We start from the raw sequence: 25391 nt of genomic DNA, 5'->3' as shown, positions 1-25391 counted from the left end.
TGGTTCTACCTGACATTTCCAAGCATTGGGAGTATGCACCACCCCTCCCCTGCCCACATGAGAATTAGAAGTATTCTGCTTCCAATGCTGGCTAGAAAAGATCTGAAGTTAGTTTCAGATTGCAGTTTATTTCAAGCACTTTGGTTAAAATAAACCAAGATTTATCAATAGGGGCATCACAAGTGTTCTTAGTTTGTTTCTCACCACAATTGTAATAGAATTCTTCCAATCCATGTGCAGGCAAAGGAGAGAGGAGTGTACACTTCCAAGACTTTTAACCAAGATTTAACTGTGGTTCTTTCCACTTGACATCTGAACCTGCCCTATAAATTACACTTACTTCATACCTTTAACCAGAAGCATTAGTATAAAGTTTTCCTGAGCAGAGGAAAACAAAGTAGCATAGTGCCATTGTTGTCTCTGCAAATTGATATGGAGTATTGGGCTCCTGTAACAATTCTGGTCCATAGAGGGTCTTGAGAAAGCAATCTAAAGAATGACAGGTGGTACTATGCACTACTAGTCACTTTGCAAGGAAACATCTTCACAACAATAGGTTACAGAAGATCAGGTGGAATTTTCTGACCCCTTTTAAAGGTTTTTTTGGAAAGGACTTGTCATTGGTCTGAGTAGCAAGTAGACATTGCTCTAGCTTCTCCATATTGGCTACAGACCATATTTGTCTTACCTCACCTCATCTCTGTTGGGAATTCTCTCTGGTAAGAGAAACCCTTTTTCATTATAGCAGAGTGCACAGAGGCACAACACAGCAGAATTTAGTTAGGCATTCATGTATGCTGAGAGTAAAGTAACTTGGAGCCAGTTCATAGTTTCAAATCAATATAAGTAGTATTTATTAGAGAACTCCATTCTAGATAGGAAAGTGAGGAGATAGAATTTCTAATCTATCTATCTAGCTGGATGCAGATGGATTCTGCATCTCTGCCCATATGGTGCAGGAGAGAGGAGCTTGCATGTTGCAAGGTAGAAGGAAGGGAAGAGGAAGGAAGTGGCTGGAAGGAAGGAAGTCCCTAAGATTAGCAACCTACATATCAAAGGGATAGTGTCAGAGCAGTAGAGAAGGGATGACCAATGTCTTGACCCTCTAGCCCTCTGACTGTCTGTCCTCCTATGTAGTCTGTCCTCCTATGTCACTGAGACAAGAGACAGTGCATAGTCCTTCACTTCCAACAATCTCAGCTTCCACAGATGTCAGGTCTGACTCATCCAGATAAGTAATGTGACGTGAAACTTTTCTGAAACTTTTCTGAAGCACTAAAAGCACACTCTGAAAATTTAATTCCTGTCCCCACAGCAGAGCTATTTTTGATAATCTCATTAGCATAGCCCTCCTCATGTGACAAAGACATATATGTGCTATGAGCATACACATTCTTTCCTCCCAGCGTACTGAATCCTGTGCATTTATCCAGGCCGGACCTCTGCACACACTACAAACATTACTTTAGAGTAGTATGTGTGGCATATCTACAGAGGCAGTTCAGATGAACCACATCACCACACAATTAAGGAGTAGCATATCAGGAGAAGGAGGAAGGATGGCAAGTACATGTTCTTTTCATGTAAAGTGGGCTGGTTCAACCAAGCATCATCTGAACCAGCCCACTGAGAAATATGAAAAGTCTACCTGTGGTTTTGCATCTATGATGGTCCATTCACATTTGCAAGTTATCCCTCAAAGATGATGCAGTCAATTAAGTGATGAGCATGCATGCCTGAACTAGTTATTTGTGAGAATGAAGTAGAGGTACTCCAAAAACAAACATGTTCACAAACCATTTAATATACTGTACATATGGTGGAAACCCAGAATGAATCATCTCTTGAAGCAGTAATTTAACAACTGAATAAAAGGGTGTATCTATAATCAAAAATTTTTTAGCATTCTCAATCATTATTTACAGCAATACAAGTTTTATGCCAGTTGCAATAAACTATTTACTTTCCGCACATTACATACTATGAATATCATTTTTTCTAAGTTTCAAATCAGGATAGGTATGAGATTATGATTATGGAAAAATAGTTTAAATATGTAATTTATTAAACTGCTGTTGCAACAATCAAGAGCCAAAATCTGCTCTGGCCAATATATATTCACAAACGAATGATATATTATATCATGCCCTTGTTCCTAGATATATGAGATGCAGAAAGCCATGACATCAGACAAAAAATATAGCAATGTTTATTCCAATGGCTTGCAGCTCTTGTTATAAATGCACTGCATTTTGCAAGACCCACTTTTCATTCTTACTCCCTCAAGATTATGTAGAATTACTTACAGATGAGTGGGAGCTCTAATGCTTGCACAGGATTCTCTTTCCTGCAATGGCTTCCCCAGCCATTGTATGCCATTGCATGCTTCTGCCATTTTAATGGCAGCCACCGATTAGCACACGGAAAGGAAAACATGGAACATTCCCCTCACTAGACTAAATGAAGAATCCTGCATGTTCAGAAGTTCTGTGTAACATCAGAAAAGTATAATTACAGTCAGCATTCATTATTATTTATTGTATTTGTATACTCCCCTTCTTCCAAGGTATTCAGGGTGACATACATGTGATACTCTCTTTAGTTCTCCCAACAACCCTGTGAGGAACAAAGAGTCTCTTTTAATTTGTAAGCCGCCCCGAGATTTTATGTGGGGTGGTATATAAATGTGATCAATCAATCAATCAATAAAATTATTATTTACTGTAACCTTGTGACTAAATAATTTTATTATTTATTGTACTCTTCTGGCTAAATAATGTTATTGTTTTATTATTATTTTTATAAACTACACTGCACAAGATGTGTGTATACACACACACGGGGAGGTGGAGGACATAAACAGTGATAGTAAATGCTATGAAATGCAGAAGCTATAAGCCTTATTCACACATTATGGAAAGCCAATGCATAAGTGGGCAAATGAAAGTGGCCTGGTTAGCCACACACACTGTGTGAGTTCACTTGCTTGCCATGCTTCCCAAGCCTCTGCACATCCAGCACTGTCTGGAAAAGGCAGCGAGGTTCTCTCCCCCTCCAAAAGGCTTGCTCTCTCTCTCTCTCTCTCTCTCTCTCTATCTATCATATTAGTTAGTTTAGCAACCTTTTTCTTTAAAAAGTCCACATTTTATATTATTGCATATTTAATTAGATATCAGTCACTCTCAAGCCAAGTAATGAATTGTTTAATGAACCACAATTTTAAATATTACAGCACTTCTAGCAACAGGTACAACAGTTCTACATTTTGTTGCAGTTTATGCTGTGTAATGGTTCTCACAGAAGAATGTCATTTGTCTAATTGCTAATTCCAGTAACTGCAGTACCTGGCTTTTCCCAAGAGGTACCCCATCCAAGTAGTACTGGCCTGACTTGACCCAGCTCAGCTTTGAAGATCTGGTTAGAGTCCAAGGTAGCACAGCTGAGGTAATTAAATAAGCACATGCAATTGTTGGAAGACAGTCACATTGAAGGGAAAAAAATGAAGTCACTTTAACAAGTTGGCTTTGGGCACATTTCTACAGTTTTGAATATAAAACTCATTCAGAAAATAATTTTGACTTAAGTATCGGTGGGCCCAAGAAAAACATTGTGTAATACACCATATGCATCCAAAAATTCACTTTTTATTCAACTACATACAAAGAGATGTGCCATCAGCAACTTAAATTATAAATAGTATCATAAATGCACAACTCTATAACTATTTTGGGAAATGGTTTTAAGGTTCTTTCCTCTCAACTAACACATTTTAAAACATATGAAAAGGCACATTTTAGTTATGAAGCTTAAGGAAGTTAAGAAATTGATATCATACATGGGCATTAAATGGCTAAAACCTCCAAATGCCTTGAGAATTCGGGGCTGCAAAACAGGAGACTGTCAGGTCATCTTAGTGTACATGTGCTCCCCACCATCTCTCTAGCATTGTTGCTCATTTGTAAGTGGCACTCTTATTTATCAGTCAGCCAGTTCAGACAAGATGCCAGATGAACACGCAATAAAGACAGGGTCATGCAAGACAGCACTCTCATCCTGATGTCACTGGAGCATGTCCTGGCACGCTCTCAGGGCATCCTTTAATCACATGAGGGGCGTGCTAATTTGAGTCACCCCTCTATATGCATTTCAAATACTGATTCAAACACTCTCGTGCTCCATAGGCACATTGGGACATCTTCCAGTGACATCAGAGCAGGAGTGATATCAGCACAAGCCCATCTTTATTTCGTGTCCAGAGCACATTGTCTGAACCAGCCAGAACCCATTTATTCCTATTTGTCATTATTTATAAGTGGCATTTCTATCTGTCATTCCTGTTTTTTTTAAAAAAAACTTTTAAAAATGGGCTCCAATAATCTAGAGTCATTTTATTACTAGCTTTATGTTCATAGAAAGTTAGAGATGGAAGGAATCTTGGAGGTCTTCCAGTCCCATTTTTCAGTGCAGGAAACCACTACAGCATTCCTGAAAAATGGCTGTCCAGTCTGTTTGAAAAGCTCCAGCAAAGGAGATCCCACCACTCCACAAGGCAGACTGTTCTACTGTTGAATAGCTCTTACATTAGCAATGTAAGAGAACTATGAAATGTAAAGTGTAAGAAATGTTCATTAGAATTTCGTTAGAAACTCTTCCTAATATTTAGTCTAAACCTGTAGTCTCAAACCATTGGTGCTAGTGCTGACCTCACAGTGGTGGATTTAAGGAGAGGCAAAGTAGGCACTTGCCTATGGCAGCAAAATTTGAGGAGTGGCAAATTCTGCCGCCCATCTCTGGGGGTGAGGGGAAAGTCCCCTCTTTTTTCCTTCCAAAAACTGCTGCTGTGTGATGGAATGGGGGCGGGGGGGAGGGAAACTTCCCCCTTTTACTTTAAAAGGTCAGTGCGCATTGGGATGGGGTGGCAGAGGCTGGAGGGTGGTGGTGGGGCGAGAAGAATGTTCCCCCTTTTACGTTTAAAGCAACGCCACTGCGGGGTGTTGCTTCCAGCTCCCCTCCTCCCTCTCAAATGACTGCATGCTCCCATCTGCAGTCTGTTATGGACCTTTATACAAATAAGACGAATATTTATACAGGTTTAATATCCCTAATCCGGACATCTCGAATCCAGAATGCTTCAAAATCTGGAAACAACCACAGCGTGAGCTCGCAGCACCGACTCATTGCGGCTGAGCGCCTCGGAGCAAAACAAAAAACAAAATGCCTCAACTCACTCGTTCGCTTTGGCACTAGATACTTTAAATAAAGCCTTTTTAAAAATTCAGTGTACAGAAACATTTTGTGTTTAGACTTGGAACCTATGCCCAAAATATCTCATTACAGTATGTATGTATGTATGTATGTATGTATGTATGTATGTATGTATGTATGTATTACATTTATAAACCGCCCCATCCAGAGGCTCTGGGCGGTGTACAACAACTTTTAAAAGACATAAACCCCACAATTAAAACAATGCTAAAAACAATATTAAAACAATTCAAAAATGATTAAAACTATTTAAAACCAATTAAAATACATTTAAAAACAACAACACTTTACAAGCCTTGGAAGGCCAGGCCAAATAAATAGTTTTTTAGGGCTCTCTTAAAGTCCAACAGTGAGTCTAAACTGCGGATATCTGCCGGGAGTACATTCCATAGACCAGGAGCAGCTACAGAAAAGGCCCTGTTCCAAGTCACCACCAGACGTACCGGTGGCAACCGGAGACAGACCTCTCCAGATGACCTCAATGGACGATGGAGATCATACAGAAGAAGGCGCTCTCTCAGGTAACCCGGACTCAAGCAATTCAGAGCTTGAAAGGTAATAATCAGCACTTTGTATTTCGCCCAGAAACATAACGGCAGCCAGTGCAGCTGTTTTAAGACAGGCATAATACGGTCTATCCAGGTTACCCCAGAGACCAATCTGGCTGCCGCATTTTGAACTAACTGATGTTTCCATACTACGTACAAAGGCAGCCACACGTAGAGCACATTGCAGTAGTCGAGCCTGGCGGTTACCAGCTGATGCACCACTGTTTTGAGATGGTTCATTTCAAGGAATGGACACAGCTGTCGAATCAGCCGAAGCTGATAGAAAGCTCTCCTGGCCATAGCCTCCACCTGAGATACCAGAGTGAGGCCTGGGTCCAGGAGTACTCCCAAGCTGCGTACCTGTTCCTTCTGGGGGAGTGTAACCCCATCCAGCACAGGAAGATCTAACTCATCCCTTAAATTCCAACCCCCACAATGAGCACCTCTGTCTTGCTTGGATTCAATTTGTTATCCCCCATCCAGCCCATTACTGCCTGTAGGCAGGCATTTAGGGAGTGAATGCCATTTCCTGATGATGAAGCATACTTGATAACACCCTGCACCAAATCTCCTGATGACCTCACCCAGCGGTTTCATGTAAATATTAAAAAGCATTGGTGACAAAATGGAGCCCTGAGGGACTCCATATAATAGCTCCCGTTTTAAAGAGGAACTATCACCAAGCTCCACCATCTAGAATCTACCCAATAGATAGGAGCGGAACCACTGCAAAGCAGTGCCTCCTATCCCCAATTCCCCCAGGCGATCCAGAAGAATACCATCGTCAATGGTATCGAACGCTACCAAGAGATCCAGAAGAACCAGTAGAGTCACACTCCCTCTGTCGAATCCCCGGTAAAGGTCATCCATCAGGCCTACCAAGGCTGTCTCAACTCCATAGCCAGCCCTAAAGCCAGTTTGAAATGGATCTAGATAATCAGTTTCCTCCAAGACTGCCTGGAGCTGGTCGGCCACCACCCTCTCAATCACCCTCATTGATCTCCCAGACGCTCTCGGCGTGCCTCCCTCCAATATATGCTGCCAAGGACTCCAGAAATCTCTCCTCTCATGAGAGTTCTCTGGTCCTTGGGGACAGGTGAAACAAGTCAAGCACTCAGAGAGAAGGCACAGGTGGAATAGGGCAGCAATCCCAAGCTGGTCCTTCAGAAGGTCTGGGCTGCAAAAACAAACCTCCTCGGTCGAGACAGGAATGCTCAGGCAGGGTGAGACGGCTGTTGTTCATCAGGAGAAGTCAGGGAGCTGACAGGATCTAGCTCCCTCCTCTCTTCACCCTCTTTGATCTCCCAGTATGCACATATTCCAAAATCTGGGAAAGTCCAAAATCCAGAACCCTTCTGGTCCCAAGCAGTTCGGATAAGGGATACTCAACCTGTATATTGCTTTTCATCAAAAGGTTCCCAAAGCAGTTTACATAGATATAAATAGATAAATGAAATTGTTCCCTGTCTTCAAAGGATTCACAATCTAAAAAATAAAAATAAAATAGACACCAGCAACAGCCGCTGGAGGGATGCTATTCTGGGGATGGATAGGGCCAGTTGCTCTTCCTCTGCTAAATCATCACCACTTTAAACCGGTGCCTCTTTGCTCACTTAGCAGGAGACTTTACCTCTGCACAACAAGTAAAGAGCCTAGCGATACTCCTTGTGCTGTTTTTTAAAACGCAGATAGGACTTGTTAGAAGTGCTCCATCCTTGGCTAATAAAGAAGTGTAGTTGGTCGGTTATTTCCATTTCTTAGACAGATCACACTGACTTGCTATGCTGATCCATGCTGTAACTTCCAGTCTCTATTACTACAATGTGCTCTACATAGTGCTGCTCTTGAAGATGACTTGGAAGTCATGAAATAATATAAATTCCAAATTCATTAGAGAATCTTAGCCTTGCAGGCTATCTCAGTTAAGTAAACTTCTATTTTCACATAGATTTCACAAAGCAATTACTTCATCCTTACTCACAACCAGGACAGAACCACACATCAGAGAAAGAATTATCTAGTAGATCTAGATCTTGGGTAAATGCTGCCACAATCCAAGCACACATTCAGTCCCAAATAGTATGGAAATGTTTGGGAACAGATAAACATAGAGATGGGTTGGATGATACAGTCCCTTGAACATGGGATTAGGAAAGACATGTGCTCAGAATGCACCCATTTGGATATGCTCTGCACATGCGCTGAGGCCCTCCAGGTGTGGCGTTATTCCTACTATTCCTACTCCTTTCCTGTCAAGCTGCTGCACAGAGCACACTATGATAGATTCGTATCTCTTCCATAGTTCACCTAGGAACAGCCAGGAGCTTGTTTTTCCCCCAAGACCCTCACATGCAACTACGTCTACTTTTCCTGAAAGCAATCTGCACACTGGGGAGGAACAAACTGCTGGATACCCCTAGATGATACATGGGAGGGCAAAGGACAAACAAATTGCCTGGCCATGTTTGGATGCACTTTGGACAACAACAGCATATTGGCAATTTAGCAGAGAAGAGAAAACAGACCAATAGATGTCTATGGGAGGTATTTCATCCCCTAATCTCTGTGAAGAAATTATAGGGCTGCAGTGTGTCTTGATATTTCACAATATTAAGACATCACAGTGTTTTAGAATTGTGCCACATTCATGATGCTGGTCGTGGTTTTATTGACGTATGTGTTTTATTCTATTGTATGATGATGTCATCTTTCTTTGAGGGGGTGCTAGCTGCTTTGAGTCAATTTTAAGTAATACGTATATATTTTAAAATAAAATAAATTGTATGCAGCAGCTTCCAAATCTAAGCTGTACAAGCAAATGTGGGATGTAAAGGCTTATTATAGTATAATCCCAGAACAGAACAGATGTTTGCTTGAATGAAAGCAACATTTATTTAACTAAGATATGAGAACATAACATTTCAGGCATTCGAAGAAAAAATACTCTAATTTAGACATTACACAGGGCATGAAACTTGCCCAAGTTGCTCACTTAGGAGTCGACTCTCTAAAACAAGATCAGTTAATCCTGAAATTAGAGAAAATCAAGCCTCTAACCTTCCTTGTTAGGTTTACTGAATGGTGGATTCAGGCTGACTAGCTATAGCCAGAAGCTCAAGAAAGAGATCAGAGAAAGAGAACCAGAGTCCTCAGATCAGGTTAGGCCTCCTTTTATGGTAAGAGGAAACCTATGGCATGAAAAGGATGTCCTTATAGCCCTTGTGGTCTAGGACATCACTTTTCAAATTCTTGTGTCCGGGGCCATTGCTACCATTGGACAAGGGGAGACATTTGTCTTGGGGCTCGCTGCCTCAAGGAGCCCCCCAGAGGCAAGTCACATGATCATCATCCTGGCTCCCCAGTGCCTGCACTTCCTTCAGTGTTCCAACCAGGGGTATTCCCCTTTGCTCTCTGTCTCTCTCAAGTCCCCTCCCTCCTTTCCCCATCTCCCTTTTGTTCCTCCTTCCCGACCCCATCCTTGCCCCGTCCAGCTTGCCTTCTCCGGCATCGGTCAGGGCTCTCAAAGGCTGGCAGGTGGACTTGTGACGTGCCATAGCCCTCCGCACATGGAAGCAGAAAGGAGCAGCTGCATCATCTGGCCGGCAGGTGAGCAAGCAAGAGAGATTGCTGTGTGTGAGGGACGCCCATGCCCTGTTTATCGAGGCTGCTGTTCCCGGCTTCCCACCTTGCTGCTGGTTTAAGCGTCTGGCCACTGCTTAATCTGTAGGCAGGAGGGCTGCTGCTGTGTGGTTTTGTACTGAGGAGGAGGAGAAAAATGGACCCTGACTCCTCAGGTGAGCACTGGCTCCAACAGGCTCCTTCCTCCTTTTTCTCAGGGCCTGGGAGAGTTGAGGGGGCTTGTGCTGCTACCGCAGCCAAACGGGACACCCGAAACTGTGCTTTAACAAAAGCCATTACTGCATGCAAGAGAGCCTCCAGTTTATTTGCATTTTGTCCTAATAAGCAAGTGGATAATTGGGGGGGAGGGGCGGCGAGAGGCAACAACATGGTCTGTGTATGGCTGTTCTCTGCATTTTTACAGAGGTGGCAGCGAGTAGACATTTAAAAGTAACAGAGGACCTATTCTTTTGTCTCCCAACAGAACTTCCGGGTTATTTTTGATGCTATATCCCCCCACCCCCCACCGCCGCCCCTGAGTTAGCTTGGTAAAAAGTAATGGCTTTTCATGTGAAACAGTTAGGAAAACCAGGATATTACAGCTGTTACTGGGGCATTAGCAACGTCCTCCCTGCCCTCGCCAAGGTAGAAGCGAAGACTTCATTACATTTCTAACTCAGGTCAATGGTTGAGTTGGCATTTATTGTATCTTCCCATTCCCTTCTCTCTCACCTTAATGAGTTCGTATTAAATTTCCAATAATATTTATAATTCTAAAAGAGAAAGGATTTATCTGAAATATTACAGAGGGCTAACATGTTTTTCTGTGGGAATCTCTGCTTTCTATACATTTATGGAATACGTATACTGACTATAGAAATCATCTTTTCAAATAATACTTCATTTACACAAAATGCCAATTCAAATCTAACAGGGATAAATACTTTTTCTTAATGTCATAAAGTGGGACTCTCTTGCTCAAATATTAGCTCAGAAGTACTGATACAAAATATTTTTTTAATATCAGAACAGCATGTCTTTCTCTAGTAGTTTCTCTAGTTGGGATGTGTGCAATATTTACTGATCTTCATTGATACTGTTATATTAGTTGGGTCTGCTGTTCTGTTGTTGTTTACACCTTGTAACTGTAGTTGGGATATGTGCAATGATTAAAGTTCTTTGTTGATTATGTTGTATTAATTGGTTCTGCTGTTATTTACACCTTGTAACTAGTTGGGATAGTTAGCAGAGACAGCAGACCAGGAGAAGGAGAGAAAATCAGTGTTGGGAGGGGCATTTTAAAATCTTGTCTCTGGGCCCACTCCAACCTTGCTATGCCCCTGCTTGTGTCCTTTGAAGGGAATCATTTATCCCCACAACCCAAAAGAACTTACTATCCTATGAGTTTTCATAAAATCTCAGTGGGGCAATACATGCTATCTAAACTACTTGACATTTAAACTGACACATTAGACAAACAAGTTACATATTTTAAGTGCCATATAAAAGATGATCATGTTTGGCTGGTTTGCCAGTTATGGCCTTTTCTCAACTGGCAGGCCCTGGCAACAGTAACTCATGCCTTTGTTACCTCTCGTTTGGATTACCTAGGGTTGCCTTTGAAAATGCTTCGGAAATGAATGCAGTGGCCTGCCTCTTCATGGGTGGCCATAGATTTGATAGTGTTACACCTCTTTTATAGCTGCTGCACTGGTTGCCAGTTTGCTTCCGGGTCCAATTTGAAGTGCTGGTTCTCACTTACAAAACCCTTATGGGCTTCATGTCTGTATATCTCCAGGATTGCCTTGCTTGGTTGTATCCCGTCCTGTGAGGTCCTCTCAGTTGGCCCTCCTTAGTGTCCCAGACCCTGGTGTAGTGTGTGGTGCCTGGGCCCATAAAAGGCCGTTCTTAAGACCTACTTTTTTCACCAGGGTTTTGCCCTTTACTTTTTAAAAAATTATTGTTAATTTTATTGTTCACTGCCTAGAGTCTTTGGAGGAGGCTAATTTCTAATAATTGCTAATATCCTGTGACCCAGTACTGGGTCACAACCTGTACTTAGAAACCACTGGTCTCGGACCATCAGACCTAGCTAACTATCTGAGCAGAATAACCAATAAGAAAGCAATATGTACTTCTCTAAGCAGAGGTTTGTCTGGAAACTACAGCTTCACACACACTGCTGCCAGCATTCTAGACTATGGCAGTGCATGACTTACACAGGGAAGTGATTTTTTTCCAGTCTTTTTCATCCCCAAAAGCTCTCCCTGTGACCGAGAGGTGAGTCCATGAGCATCACAGATTGCAAGAATGGTTTTGGGGTTGGGGAAGATTTACAAAAGCTGCCCCCTTCCACTACAGGACGCACTGCTAGTCTGTAGCACAGAAGCATCAGCACTTCTCACAGAGCACGGGTGCTTTGTTAACCAGGATGTCAGCCATAACAAGTACAGGCAGCTCCCTTATGGCAAGTGAGATCACTATTCCATCTAGCCCAATATGGGCTACTGACTAGAAGCAGCTCCCCAAGGTCTCAAGCAAGGATCTTTCGTAGCCTTACAACCTTAAGGTCTTTTAGCTAGAAATGCCAGGAACTGAATTTAGGATTAAATGTCTACCACTTTTTTGCCCTTGGCAAACCCTTTTCTATATAATTTTATTTTGCATAGGATTTGAGCAACAAAATTTGGTCATTTACACAATCAAACATTTGTTTTCTACCCGGGTTTGGGAGCTGTGTTGCTCTCAAATTTTGGTTGCGTGGAAGCAAGGTAGAAGAAAAACCTGGGTAGCTTTTACCCTACCTTGCTTCCACACCATCACTTCTACCCAGGTTTTCCTCTTACCTTGCTTCCACACAACCAAAAATTGTGAGCACACACAGCTCTCAAACCTGCGTAGAACATAGTTTTTGACTGTGCAAATGACCTCAGGATCTCCCTGTGCTAAAACAATGTTTAAAATTGTTTCCAACCAAGAATGATCTTAATTCTACCCCCTTCTTCTCTGTTCAAACTTCCATTGGGACTTGCCAGATGGCATCTTGAAATAGCTTCACTACGAATAGGCTTGCTTTCTGTCCATTTAATTTGGATTTTGAGCTGTCTTGCATACAGAAGCAGGAGGGTATTGTTCACATAGCTGTTTCGAATCTTATGTTGACATTTCAGGCTTAGCACGTATGTGTGTCATGAAATAGTAACTGGTTTTCTGAGAACATTTTGCAGGCTTGCTGGGATTACTCAGAAGTAAATGATTTAGTTCAATGGGCTTCCTCCTAGGTAAGAGTACATAGATTGCAGCTGTAGAAGTGTGGCTTGCTTTGAGAAGTGTGTATTTCAATCGCCGATCCTCCGCCCTTGCACAAATTCACCAAGTGGAGGTAGGAGTTGAGGGGCAGCCATCAGTCACCCACCCCCCCCTCCTCTTCTCCCTCATGGAAGTGCCCTGTGTGCAGGTCCAGGGGCGGGGATTGCTTCTTTTCCTCCCCGCCCCTCTCTCTCTCTCACCTCAAAGCCTTAGCGAGGGAGAAAATGGTGTAAAATCTGAAGCAGCTAACTCTGACTTCAAAATGTTAGTGCTAGCTGTCAGATTTAACCCCACTTCCTCCCGTGCAGTCTGGAAAGCATCAGTGTGTTTTTCTTTTTGTTCTTGTCTTTTTAAAGATTGTAAGTCTGAGAGCAGGATCAGTTATTACACAATTGTAGTTAAAAATTAGATTGTATAAAGAATTTGTTATTGATCTACAAACACATTCACTCGGATGAAAGCATATGGGCAATTGTCTTGATATAATTTCATTTGTGTATTTGGCAGCAGTTCTGGGAACACCTGTGTTTAAATCCATTCAGTCCACAGATTTACGGTAGACAACAAGGCTATTCACACAAGCAGCCCATTTCAGATTAGAGCAGCCCAGCCTGGGTTGGGCTGCTCATGTGGAGTGCCGGGATTGCTCCCTATCCTGGTGCTTCTCCTGCTGCTAGCCCAACGTTTAATACTGGCTCTAAACCAGGCTTAGAGGGCTCAAGCGCACCCTCAACTACAGGTTCAGGATCATGTTTGTGCTCGGGCTTTATACAGCTCATGTATACACAGTGCTCAACTCATGGGGGAATCCGTCAGTGCATCAGGCTGATTGCACTGGGCTCATGGGATTCCTGGAAGCCATGAATTCTCCTGGCCTCCAGCAATCTGCACTGTCAGGAGCAGCGCTGATCATCTGGGTGTGTGCCGGCATGCTGGAAAGGAGCTCCTTGCTTGTCTGGGGGGGAAGGTAGATTCAACCCTGCCTACCCTCTTCATCCCTGTTATGGTCATGAGAATAACCTTATTGAGGCTATTCTCATGATGGTGGGAAACTGGGCTAAGGGAGTCCAGCCCAGTTTTTCCCCATCATGAGAACCACCGGGCTAGCCTGCCAAAGTAACGTTCCCCCTAAATGAAGTTAGCGGAGCGAGCATTCCGCTAACCACATTTTCTCAATTGTTAGTCATCATGGCGTGGCTCTGCAGCGTGGTGACTCATGAGGACACCCCTGACAGGGAGGCTACAACAAGCCTCCCAACTTCAGGGATCTCCCCAGATTGCCCTATGCACTCATTCAAGGCATTCTGGGACTTCCAAGGGCGAGGCAGCCCCCAATCCCCACAGCTCCAACCGGCTCCGTGACAGAGCCAGTTACTGGGTGGGCGGCCAATCCAGCTGCCCAGGGAGGGCGGAATGCTTGTGTGCAGGGATAGTGGGTCAAGCCCACCCTCCCCACACAAGCCCTGCAGGCTCTGCTTGTGTGGAGAGCCTCAATAACTAACATTCAACAAGCACACTGAACCTGCAGGACTGTTCTGTGATTTCACAAAGCAAGTTCCTCTGTTTTCTGTTTCCACTTGACATTTACATTGATGTTCTCCTACCTAGACATTTTTTTCCTGATGGTAAATCTGATAGCGCCTGTTTAAACATATCTATATACAAGTCAAACAAGTGATGAATTAAAATAAACAAAGAAAAGCCCTTTGAACTCCAAGACCTTTCAGTAAGAGATACTATTCCCACACTTATGAACAAAGTTTTCCCTTGTAATTTTTTTAAAGCCCAAAGTTACCACGATGGCCAAATGGCAATGCTATGCAGCAATTTTCTTTTCTAGGAAGTAACCATTCTGATTTAGTAAGCATTATTATTGGGCAGGAGAAGAATTTGAAAGAATGGATGAAAATGAGCAAAATTTTCTAGTCACATGACTGACATAAACTGGCCAAAGACACTGTTGGTTAATTTAAATGATAGAGACACCCAGCCTGTGGCAATTATATCAAAATAATTTATATTTCTTTCCCTTGTATGAACCCATATAATCCTTACTGGGCTTTTGCACACTATTTAATGTTCAGTATGTTGGTGGGTGAAATGAGACCTTCAAGGTACTTTCTGAGAGTCAATTAAGGAAACTTGTATGTGCTTAATCTGCATAACCTTTCCCCTGAGGAAGAAGTTTATATCTGACAGAATTTGGAATTTACTCACCAAGACAGGAAGAAATAACACACAAAGCAGTAATAAGAAAGGTGACAGCAAATCCTTACAATCACTTCAGTTGGCAACTATCACCACATGGTAAACTATGTGTACAGCAGCTCACCAATGTCATCTTCCCTATTACATAATAAACCACCAAAAAGATCTGTGATGATGTGGAAGAAATTGCCCAATAGCCACCAAAGAGAATGATTTTAAACTGCTTGGGCCATTCCACATGGAGACTATGGCAGGTTCTTTACCAGACCTAGGCTGCCATGTGCTAATATGTGCAATTGATGTCTGTTGTCCAAATAAACAAATTAAGAACCCTACAACCTACCACAGGTCTGTGACAATTTTGCCTAGTTCTTATAAAACCTGGTACCTCTTGTTAAGAATATGCAGGGTAGCAGGGAGAGAGAGCAAAGAATAGCAACATATCAGCACTATATGAACATCAATCAGTTTGGTCCGTCACAATCAGACCAAAAAGGAAGAACAATAATCACATGCCTTTCAATGGTGTTCACATACTACTTACTAAGTTTTTATTGTTGTTCTTTCATAGTCAGTGTCATATTCATATACTAGAAAACCTGATAAGAAGTACGGGCCATAGAGGTGTATTACGTTCTTAAGTGTCTGTTCCACACAACTTGAGGGCAAGCTGGAATACAACTGAAAACTCTGCATTTTCACACAGTTTACAAACCCTATCAAGTCTGGCAATTCCACTTGTTTTAACAGGAATAAACTAAACTAATTCAAGTCCCCTCAAAATGTTGGCAAGCTATTTTCAATGTTCTTGGGTTGAAACCTGATTTTGGAATGAGAACCAATGATGTCTTCATAGCTGTAGAAGTGTTGCATAGATTACAGCCAACCAACCACAAAGAGCAGGATATGCTCATTTAAGATGCCACTGGCTCTCTTCAGTCTCATAGCCACTGTCAACAACATCCCTGTTCTCATGCTATATGGTTCTGTAGGCGTGTACATTAATAAATAGCTAAAGAAAAAATGCTTTGTTTTAAATCATTCCAGGATTTTACATCATCCCAGCTGCCGGTACTTTCTCCACCCACCCTTAAATACCCTGGGATTTTTTGTTCATTGCAAAAACCATTGCTGTTGTCACTGTTGTCGAATTCTCACTTGCAGTTTGTGTAGTCCAGGACTAAATCTCTTGACGTTATTGCAGTCATTTTCTACCATCACCAAGTTTTAATCTATCAAGGCTTCAGAAGTTGTTTCAAACATGGTGGGTCCCAACACAGACACCTGAACATAGCACAAAAGGCCATCCTACTCCCTGCACTGTAAAACTCTGAAGTCAGCCACTCAGTTACTCTAACTTGATCGGAGTCTTCATCAGCCTGACCTCAGATTCCAGTTGCTGAATTTTGAATCAGTTGACTTTCAAGCAACCAATAAAACACACACTGGATAGGTTCTAGATAATATCAGAATATGCATGATTTTCTCACTCACCTCATCCACCCCCAAGTGATTGTGCAAACGCATGATCCAACTAAAACCTGAACACAAACCCATAAGATTCCAGACTATAATCATTTGCCCAGCTATCCCAGTATTTGCCTCTACTTTCTTCTGTCCACTTAACCTGGTTTGTTGTTGCTTCTAACTTGACTCAGGTCCATCTCTGCTGCCTAATTATCTAGTGGCTCTCATGCCTTATAAGGTCTCCTGATTTGGACAGACTCCCTCATGCTGACTGCTGGTAGTGTGCTGATGATGCTGGTTCCTCCCTCAAGTCTTCAACAGCCTTGTCTCCACAGTTCTTATTTTTGCAACTTCTCTTTTTGGTTCTGTTGATTAGCCTCTGCAGAACCTAACAAGATCCAAGCCTGCAAGGGTCTGAGGCTGAGACTAGATACAGAGCCCTTTCTCATGATTGTGGGAAGGGCTACTGGGCGTGCAGGCAGGAAGGATGCTAAAACCTACCTCAGACGATCGCTGGGTCCATGCTAGGCAGATGGATCACACACCCAGATGGACACTGGCTTTCCCCGGTAATGCAGTGGGTCGGGGGCCAAGGCACATCATCCCAGCCCCCAGAAATTCCATAATGTACCATGCGAGTGCGCAGTGCATTTTGGGGATTCCTCCAGCACTGGCTGGGAGGCTGCTTCTGTGCCGCCACACAATCATTTACCCCGAGTTAATGGTGCACTCACGTCCTTAACTTTGGCTACTGGATGGGCCTCTTTGGACCTAACAGACTTCAGAGCACGTGGATTAGTGCACCTTTTTGAAGGCCATCTTCCACTTGAGAAAGACCTACATTGAAACTGAGGTCATTGTGGATGTGTGGACTTATTTGTTTTGTATTACATCACTCTCCATATTATGGACTTCATCAATTCTACAATGCTACATATTTTGTTTCATTGATACGATTTCCAATCATTTATGTTTTTGACTTATCTGAGATAGTAAATATTTTTAATTATAGAACTACACTGGATTAAGTTGTTGCTTACTTTTAAGTTCATGGTTAGTGTATAGTTTGGTGAGGATCTTGTTTTTTTCTTTTGGTTAATTCTTTGTAAAGCAACAGGGATGCCTGCCTACCAACATGTCCATATTTTTCCATTCACCTGAATGGGAATATAGGAACATGTTGGCAAGTATGGGATGTAAAATAAATAAATGGGTACTGTGGTTGTATTATAGACACTTGTTGCTCTGCCTAAATAAACAATGACTGATGACTCGCTCTAACAACTCTGAACCAACACCCTTTTAAATGACTTTCAATATCCTTTATCAGGTAACAGATTTCCCAGGAGTCTGTTTTCTGAGGCCATGTTCACACAAGCAGTTACTTCAGTGTAGTTTAATGGCTAAACTTTTCTAATTCAAGCATCTTTTTCACATTCACATTGTCATGCATGTGGGAATTGTAAAAATGCTATTACAAGCTGAACTAAAGTTATAGCACTGCTGCAGCTGCTAGAACCTCATAAATATTTTGACATATGAAGCAGCCTCCATATTCGTGTGTTTCAAGCAGTCATCTATGCAAGATTTTGCATGTGTGAAACCAGCCTGAAACAGTAGTTGAATTGAGCAGAACTATGTATAAATATTGAGAAGATTACTCAAACAGGACTGCAATCTTATGCACACTTACTTTGGAAGTATGACCCATAGAACTAAGCTCAGGAGGATTTACTTCTGCATAAAACACACAAAGATCTTCACACAACACATAAATAATTTGGGGAATGTCTTATCACAAGATGTGGTGGAAGCTGCTACTTAGATGGCTTTTTAAAGGATTAGACAAATTCATGGATGAGATGTCTATCAGTGGCTAGGAATCATGACTGCTAAAATAAACCTCTGAATACCAGATGCTAGGGACAACCAACAGGAGATGGTCATCATTTTCCCACCCTGCTTGTGAGCTTCCAAAGGCATCTAGCTAGCTGCTCTTGGGAACAGAAGAGCACTAGCTGGACCTTAGTCTGTACAGGAAGTTACATTCTTAAACTCAAGAGAAGGCTGGAAGTACCACTCCAGCTCTTTCAAAGTGCTTTTATCCTCTATAGATAGAAGCACTGAAAAACAAAGCAAAGGTGAATTCTAGAGTAGCCTCAAATGATTTAATTAGAAGTAAATAATCTCATAACAAATGAACTCCTATGCAAAAGGTACATCAACCACTGATGTAACACAGCACACATTTCTGAATAACCCCAGGAGTACATGAATACAGCCCATGGCAAGAACTTCTGTGCATCAAAGAATTTGACAATTAAGCAAAGCATGGCTTAAACTGAAAATAATGAAGAAATGGATCAAATACTACAAAGAAAACAGGGGATCTGATTATGAACACAGAAAGAAAATTGATAATGCACTACTAATTAAGGATGTGCATGAACTTTGTATATTTTCACCATAGGAAATAATGGGGATACAAAGTCACCCTATCCTAACCCTAACATAAACCCCCAGCTTTAATTTTGTAACCTTTAACTTTGTAGAAGTGGAGTTATAGAGCAAAATGTATGATCACTATTTTTCAAGGGTTTGGATACTTTGATGTATAATAACTTTTCCTCATAATGAATCTCTGTTAGGATTCATTGCACATCTTCATTTCTTCGGTTCATTTTGACTGTCATTGGACAGTGCCAACTGTCATGTGCCAACTACACACACCCCAACTGCAAGACAGTAGGGTACTCAGTTTATTTTTTAGGAATATTGAAGTATTTAGATACTTTGGTGTCTAATAACTTTTCCTCATAATGAATGCCTTCATTTCTTCTGTTCATTTTGACTGTCATTGGATAATACCAACTGTCAACTTCCATGTGTCAACTACAGCACCACCCCACTGGGGTACTTAGTTTTTTTGGGTTTTTTGTTTTTTTTTGAATTTTCAAAGTGTTTAGATGCTTTGGTGTCTTTACACACCTTCATTTCTTCTGTTCATAGTGACCACACATTTCACTCCATAACTCCACTTCTACAAGGGCTAGAGATAAGCTTTTTAAAAAAAAAAAAAAAAGGAAAGAAAATTAAAGCTGGGAATCTGGCGAACATAATAGGAGGAATCCAAATCTCAAATTGATTCAAATCAAATCAGGCACTATTTGATTTGGGTACAAATCAATTTGTACCCAAATTGATTCACACATCCCTAACATTAACATAGTGGAGAAAATTAAGAAGGCATAGAAAGAAGACAGAAAATAAAAAGAGGAACATCACTAGAAACATTATAGAGAACATAGACAAGACTACGAAGATAAGGACGAAGAAAAGTGAGTACAAAGAAAAATTGGAAATCAAACACTTGTACAGAAGAAGGAGAGAGTAGGAGGAGAATAGGAAAACCAGACTGCAAACCTTACCAATCCACCACAAGTGCTGAAGGAAGCAAAGGAGCCAGGGTAATGTAGCACAGACCCACTGTAGTAACATGATCTCTCCATCTGGGTCTGAGAAGAGTTTGGGAGAGTCCTCTTCTCACTCAATAGTCGTTCTTCCACTGCAAAGCCAGGTGCCAGGAAGCGGCTGTCCCTCTTGAGAAGAAGATAGAGCTCCTGAGCAAAAGCTGGTATCCTCAGCAGCACTTCACCCCCATCCTCTGAAGAAGAAGGCAAGAGAGGTGGGGGAGGTGGTAGCTGAGAAGTAGCATTAGATCCCTGAGGAAAAGGAGACCAGTGATAAAACTCCTGAGATTCATATTCATCCTCTGAGCCTTCATCCTCCGAGGTCTCCCCTCCTGGTTGTAGCTGCCTATCAGATGAGGAAGAAACTGAACGGACTTCACGGGAGCTGCCCAGCGCCTGCATGGACACAGAGGTAGCACTAATATTGCTGTTGCTGTTTCCACAGTTTCCATCAGTGCTGCAGCTGCCTCCAGCACCACTGCCTCCAGTAGGTTCCTGCTGGCCCCTGCTCCATAGGGCTGGGTAGATGATTTCCCATTCCTCAGTGTCCCCCAAAGGCTGCAGACCTTCAAAAAACAAAGTGAGGTTTAAACACAGGTCAGAAGCACTCAATGGCCTTAACGTTTGCCATAATGATACATCAATATGAGTGCCAGACTTGAGATATGTCAATCTCATTTCAGTGCTTCATTCATTTGTATCACTGCTGCCCAGGTAAAACCAGTTTGCCAACACAACTTATCAGTGCTCAAATATTGTTGGCTTTACATGCAGTTTATTTTTTCCATATGCTAGACTCTTGATGTTATATAGAATCCCAAGAGACATATGGCCTATGTTAAACAAGAGATTTTTTGTGTGTAAATGTATCTGCAAGGGTAAAATGTATCTGCAAGGGTAGTGAAGATTTTTCCCCTAAGCAAATATATGTCTTAAGAGCAGAGATAGTTCAAATCCTCTATCTGAATTACAAGGTATCAAATCACTGTAAATATTACCCACAATTCTGTTAGTGTTGTGAGCTGATGTGGACTAGTGACTAGGAGACTGAGCTACAAATTAGCAGGCCCCCTGTTTGAATTTCATCTCTATCATGAACTCACAGTGGCCTGAGGCAAGTCACTGAGGTCATTCCCACAATCGAAAACTGTGTTCTACCCAGGTTTGGGAGCTGTGTGTATTCCCAATTTTTGATTGTGTGGAAGCAAGGTTAGAGGAAAACCTGGGTAGAAGTGACTGGGGCTATTCTTACGATCACAAAAATTGGGCTAGGAAAATCCTAGGAAAACCCTAGTCCGATGTATGTGAGCGTAAGAACCACCGGGCTCGCAGCCGAGCCCCGTGGTTCAGGCGTGGCTAACCTGCTCCTGTAGCCCGCCCCTTAGCCCGGGTTTGCGGAGCGAGCACTCCACAAACCCGGGCTATTTGCTCGTGAGTAGACCCCCAGTCGGGAGGCGAAAAGCCACCTCCTGGCTTGGGGGTCTCCCCAGTATGCCCTGCGCACTTGCGCAGGGCATACTGGAGCTTCCGGGGGCCGCACAGCCCCTGAGCTCCCCAGCCCCAACCAGCTCCGTCTCAGAGCCGGACATCATGTGGGTGGCCGATCCGGCCACCCAGGGCTCCCTGCCCGCTCATGAGCGGGGAGAGTGGGCTTAGCCCACTCTTCTCGCTCACAGCTTAAAACCGGGTCTCACTGATCGTTGTGTGGGTTTCACTGATCTCACGGGTCTCACTGATCGCTTCTACTCTGTGGAAGCAAGGTAGGGGAAAAAGCTACCCAGGTTTTTCGCTAACCTTGCTTCCACACAATTACTTCTACCCAGGTTTTCCTCTAACCTTGCTTCCACACAATCAAAAATTGGGAGTACACACAGCTCCCAAACCGGGGTAGAACACAGTTTTCAATTGTGTGAATGACGTCACTGTCTGATATCCAAACTAACACTGGATGTGCCAAAGAACATTCTGCATGTGCAGAGGAGGAAAGATGAGTTCAACTGATCTCCCCTTCCCTCTGCAGCCAATGCTGCATCCTGGAAATATGTCCCCGAGGGTCCCACAACTGGATGTCAGTCTCTGTCCATGTTCAGCCTCCACCAGCAGCATGAAGCTAATAATAATTAATGTCTCTTACCCAGTAAAACATAAGGGTTACAACAAGATAATACTGAACCACTTCTACACCACTCTAAAGTATTACATTTTATAGACTCTGATTTCACATATGAAAGTATACTACAAACTACACATTTGACAAGCACTCTCATGACACATGCCAATGTCCAGGGACCAAGAGTAAAGCAACCTCATCACATAGCATCAATTCTTGTTTGAGGTTCAGGGTCCCCCTCCCTCAATCCTTGCCCTTCTCTATAATATGGATTTTACACAGAGGGAGGGAAAGGTTATACTGCATATTCTTCTGCTCATTACTAAAACTTCACATTGCAATGCAATGTCCATATTGCACAGGAGATAGCCATAAAGCACTCTGCAGTCGAAAGGTGAAGCATGTAATGCATTAGGAGGGGTCCCCGCACAATTCAGTATTTCAAACTGTATATAGAAGCAAACCATTAAGCAAGTAAATACAAATTATTAAACATTAAGCCTTCATCCACGTGAAAAAAGAAAGAATTAAAGCGTTTGTCTCCACAGAATGGATGTTCTATCTCTTGAACAGAGGAAAGCAAGTAATCACATTTCAGAGATCATGAAATTTACTTGGCCAGTTAGCTTTATACATTCAAAACGTTCTGCTGCATGAAATATATGATATGCATATTGTATACTGCCACCCAATAAAAGTATGCATACGTCCCAAGAGACAGGAGGACATAGTTCAGTGTCTGAACATGTGTTTTGTGTGCTAGAAGATCCCAGGTTCAGTTCCTGATTGGGAAAGACCTCCATCTAGAATCCAAGAGATCCTCTGCCTGTTGGTTGACAGTACCAATGGTCAGCTTAAGGCAGCTTCATATGTTCTCTTATATTCTTCCAAACCCTTATTGAAAATATCGAGACTTCACAGATTCCCTTGTGAGTCACATATGCAGCCAAATCACATACAGTTCATTCCCAGAGTTAACCCATATATTCATTATGTTACAGAAGACAAACTCCGGTGAAAATAATGTATGAGGACACATAATTAAAAACCATACCAAACAATATATTGTCTTATGGGGTTAATAGTGGAGCATATCAAAACCATTAAATGGAAATATCTTTCAGAGGGCAGAGAAGATGCCACACTCATACTGAGCACTGAAAGTAACCTTAATGTGATCATGGGCTTCATCCGCTAAGATTAGAATGTCACTGCTGGAATGCATTTGCATTCAAGCTAGCTGCAAAAATTACTGTATGTGGACATGGGCAGAGTGTCTTAATCACTGCAACCTTCCCCTTCCTTGCCCAGCCCAGATGCACACATCTGAGGTTGTGGAACAAAGTTTCCAGTCAGACTTGAGCTTCAGCACCTCTCTTGATATAGACAGATACACACCCAACATTGTTTTGAAGAAGAGTATGTGCTTCTGCAGGACCCACCTCTCAAACCCTCTCACCTAGCAAAATTCACATATTTATACACACACCCTTTGTGTATTTCCCATTGCTGAAATGTTGCAGGAAGGCTCCCCAACAACCCAGCATATAGAACTCTAAACACACACACACAACACACACACACAGACTTTCTTTCTAAGGTTCAAGAGTAGAAATTGGGAGGCGGGGGGAGAAGGCTGAACTTACCTGCCGTGATCCCGTTTGACAGGAAGCACAGCTGATAAGCGAGGCAGCAAAAATGGCTCAGTCGCATCCTCCTTTTCTTCTCCATCCACTCCAGGGACCGGGAAGCGGCCGCCGGATCACCACCACCCCTCCCCTGCTGGTTATTTAGCGCTTAACGGCGGTTCCTTGCAAACCGCCGAAATGCTGCGCGCTCCGACGTGGAGCTTGCAAAGCTGCCTCTTCCCTAGTTTGTGGGAGGGAAGAGCGAGCGGGCTTAAAATTTACTGTTAGCAGCAGCACCGCGGATAGGAGCCTCTCACTCGGATTCCCAAGAGGCGCTGGGAAGGGAGCGAAAGCCGAAGCCCCTCGAGGGAAACCACCTCAGGGGGTCGGGTCAAGGCGGCAGCCAAGCCAACAGAGGTCAGTTGAAGAGGACAGGCGGGCAGGCTCCCGAGGGCAGCCCTACGCTCGCCCTGTGCAAGGAGGAAGCGTGACCTGCTTTGGGGAAGGAGCCCTGCGCGAAGCAAAGGCAGAAGCAGAGGGGGGTGGGCAGCGGCGGCAGCAAGCGGCAGCAGCAGGTCCCAGTGGCGAGGTGGTGGCACCACGCGCGCTTCCCGGCAGCGGTCGATCACCGCGCTCGGCGAGCTGCTGAGAGCTCTCCCTGGGTGGGAAGTAGGCGGAGGTGACTAAAAGAGAAGACGCGGGCTCCCCAAACTCCTCTCGCTGGCCCCTGATTGGCTGCTCGCGACGCTTTAATTTGCATATTTTCTCGCCCTTTTCACACACATATATACACAGCCTGAGGTGCAGGTAGGTATTTGTCGAACTCTGCCGGAAAGGCGGGCTTGGGGAGAGACAAGGGGGGTTGAGTGGGCAGGCTGCTGGAGAAATCCAACCGCTGTGGCAAACTCCTTTTGCCTTTTCTTGGAAAGAGGGAAGATAATGTGACTAGCCAGGGCAGCCTTAGCTCTTCTACCACCTGGAGAAGCTGGGCTGAAACCTTTGCATCCCATTATTCACATTCACTAAAGGTTGAAATGATCAAGGTCCTGCATGAGACACACGCCATAACTTACAAGACTTGGACACATGCAGCATTATTGTTGCTGAGACATACATACATATAATTTTTCAACAAAAGAGTTCTCAAAGCAGTTTACATAGCAGAAGAATATAAGAAAACAGTTTCCTGTCCACAAAGGACTCACAGTTTACATAAAAATACAAAGGGGACCAGCAATGGCCACAGCAGAGATGCTGTGCTGAACAGAATAGAAAGAATTGCCCACACCTGCTAAATATAAAAGAGCCACATACGGAAAAAGTGCCTCCTTGCCCAATTAGCAAGGGTAATTCTCTCTATAAAACGCTGTAATGTAGGCCAGAATTACCATCCTGCCTCTCCATTTGCTTACCTAAGTCTCTGGCCCAAGCCCTGTAGAATACACACACACACACAATATTCTTTATACAAAACTCCACAATACATGCCTTCTGTTTGCAATAGGAAAACATCCACATACACTCAGTAACCCTGTAAAATGCACACACTATACAAACACCTTATAGACAAAATCTTCTTACGTAAACTTATTTCTTCCTTTAAAATAATAATAAAAATTAAACCTATCTCCAAGCATATTCTGGTGTAAAAAGTAATCCACCTAATTTAAGTGGCAGGATGGTTCGTGCAAAATTTGGTAAAGTGTGCCATCGAGTTGGTGTTGATTTCTGGCAACCACAGAGCCCTGTGGTTGTCTTTGGTAGAATA

At 42.9% G+C, this 25391-nt stretch overlaps 1 protein-coding gene across 4 annotated transcripts in view; it reads right to left on the bottom strand.

Annotated features, from left to right (window-relative positions):
• Nucleotides 1-24281, bottom strand: part of ADAMTS19 (ADAM metallopeptidase with thrombospondin type 1 motif 19) — a 190732-nt gene extending 166451 nt beyond the window's left edge. For all 4 annotated transcript variants that reach the window (XM_053302857.1, XM_053302859.1, XM_053302858.1 and 1 more), the window contains exons 1-2: nucleotides 23642-24281; nucleotides 19844-20451 (exon numbers count right to left, since the gene is read on the bottom strand). In XM_053302857.1, coding sequence (XP_053158832.1) covers nucleotides 19844-20451; nucleotides 23642-23726 — 693 coding nt within the window. In that variant the 5' untranslated portion in view covers nucleotides 23727-24281. The remainder of the gene's footprint in view (nucleotides 1-19843; nucleotides 20452-23641) is intronic.
• Between the last annotated feature and the right edge of the window lie 1110 nt (nucleotides 24282-25391).

Source organism: Hemicordylus capensis, chromosome 2 (genome assembly GCF_027244095.1).
Source record: "Hemicordylus capensis ecotype Gifberg chromosome 2, rHemCap1.1.pri, whole genome shotgun sequence".
In the NCBI taxonomy this organism is placed as follows: Eukaryota; Metazoa; Chordata; class Lepidosauria; order Squamata; family Cordylidae; genus Hemicordylus; species Hemicordylus capensis.
The sequence above is the reverse complement of the archived record's forward strand: the minus strand, read 5'-3'. Positions and strand labels throughout refer to the sequence as shown.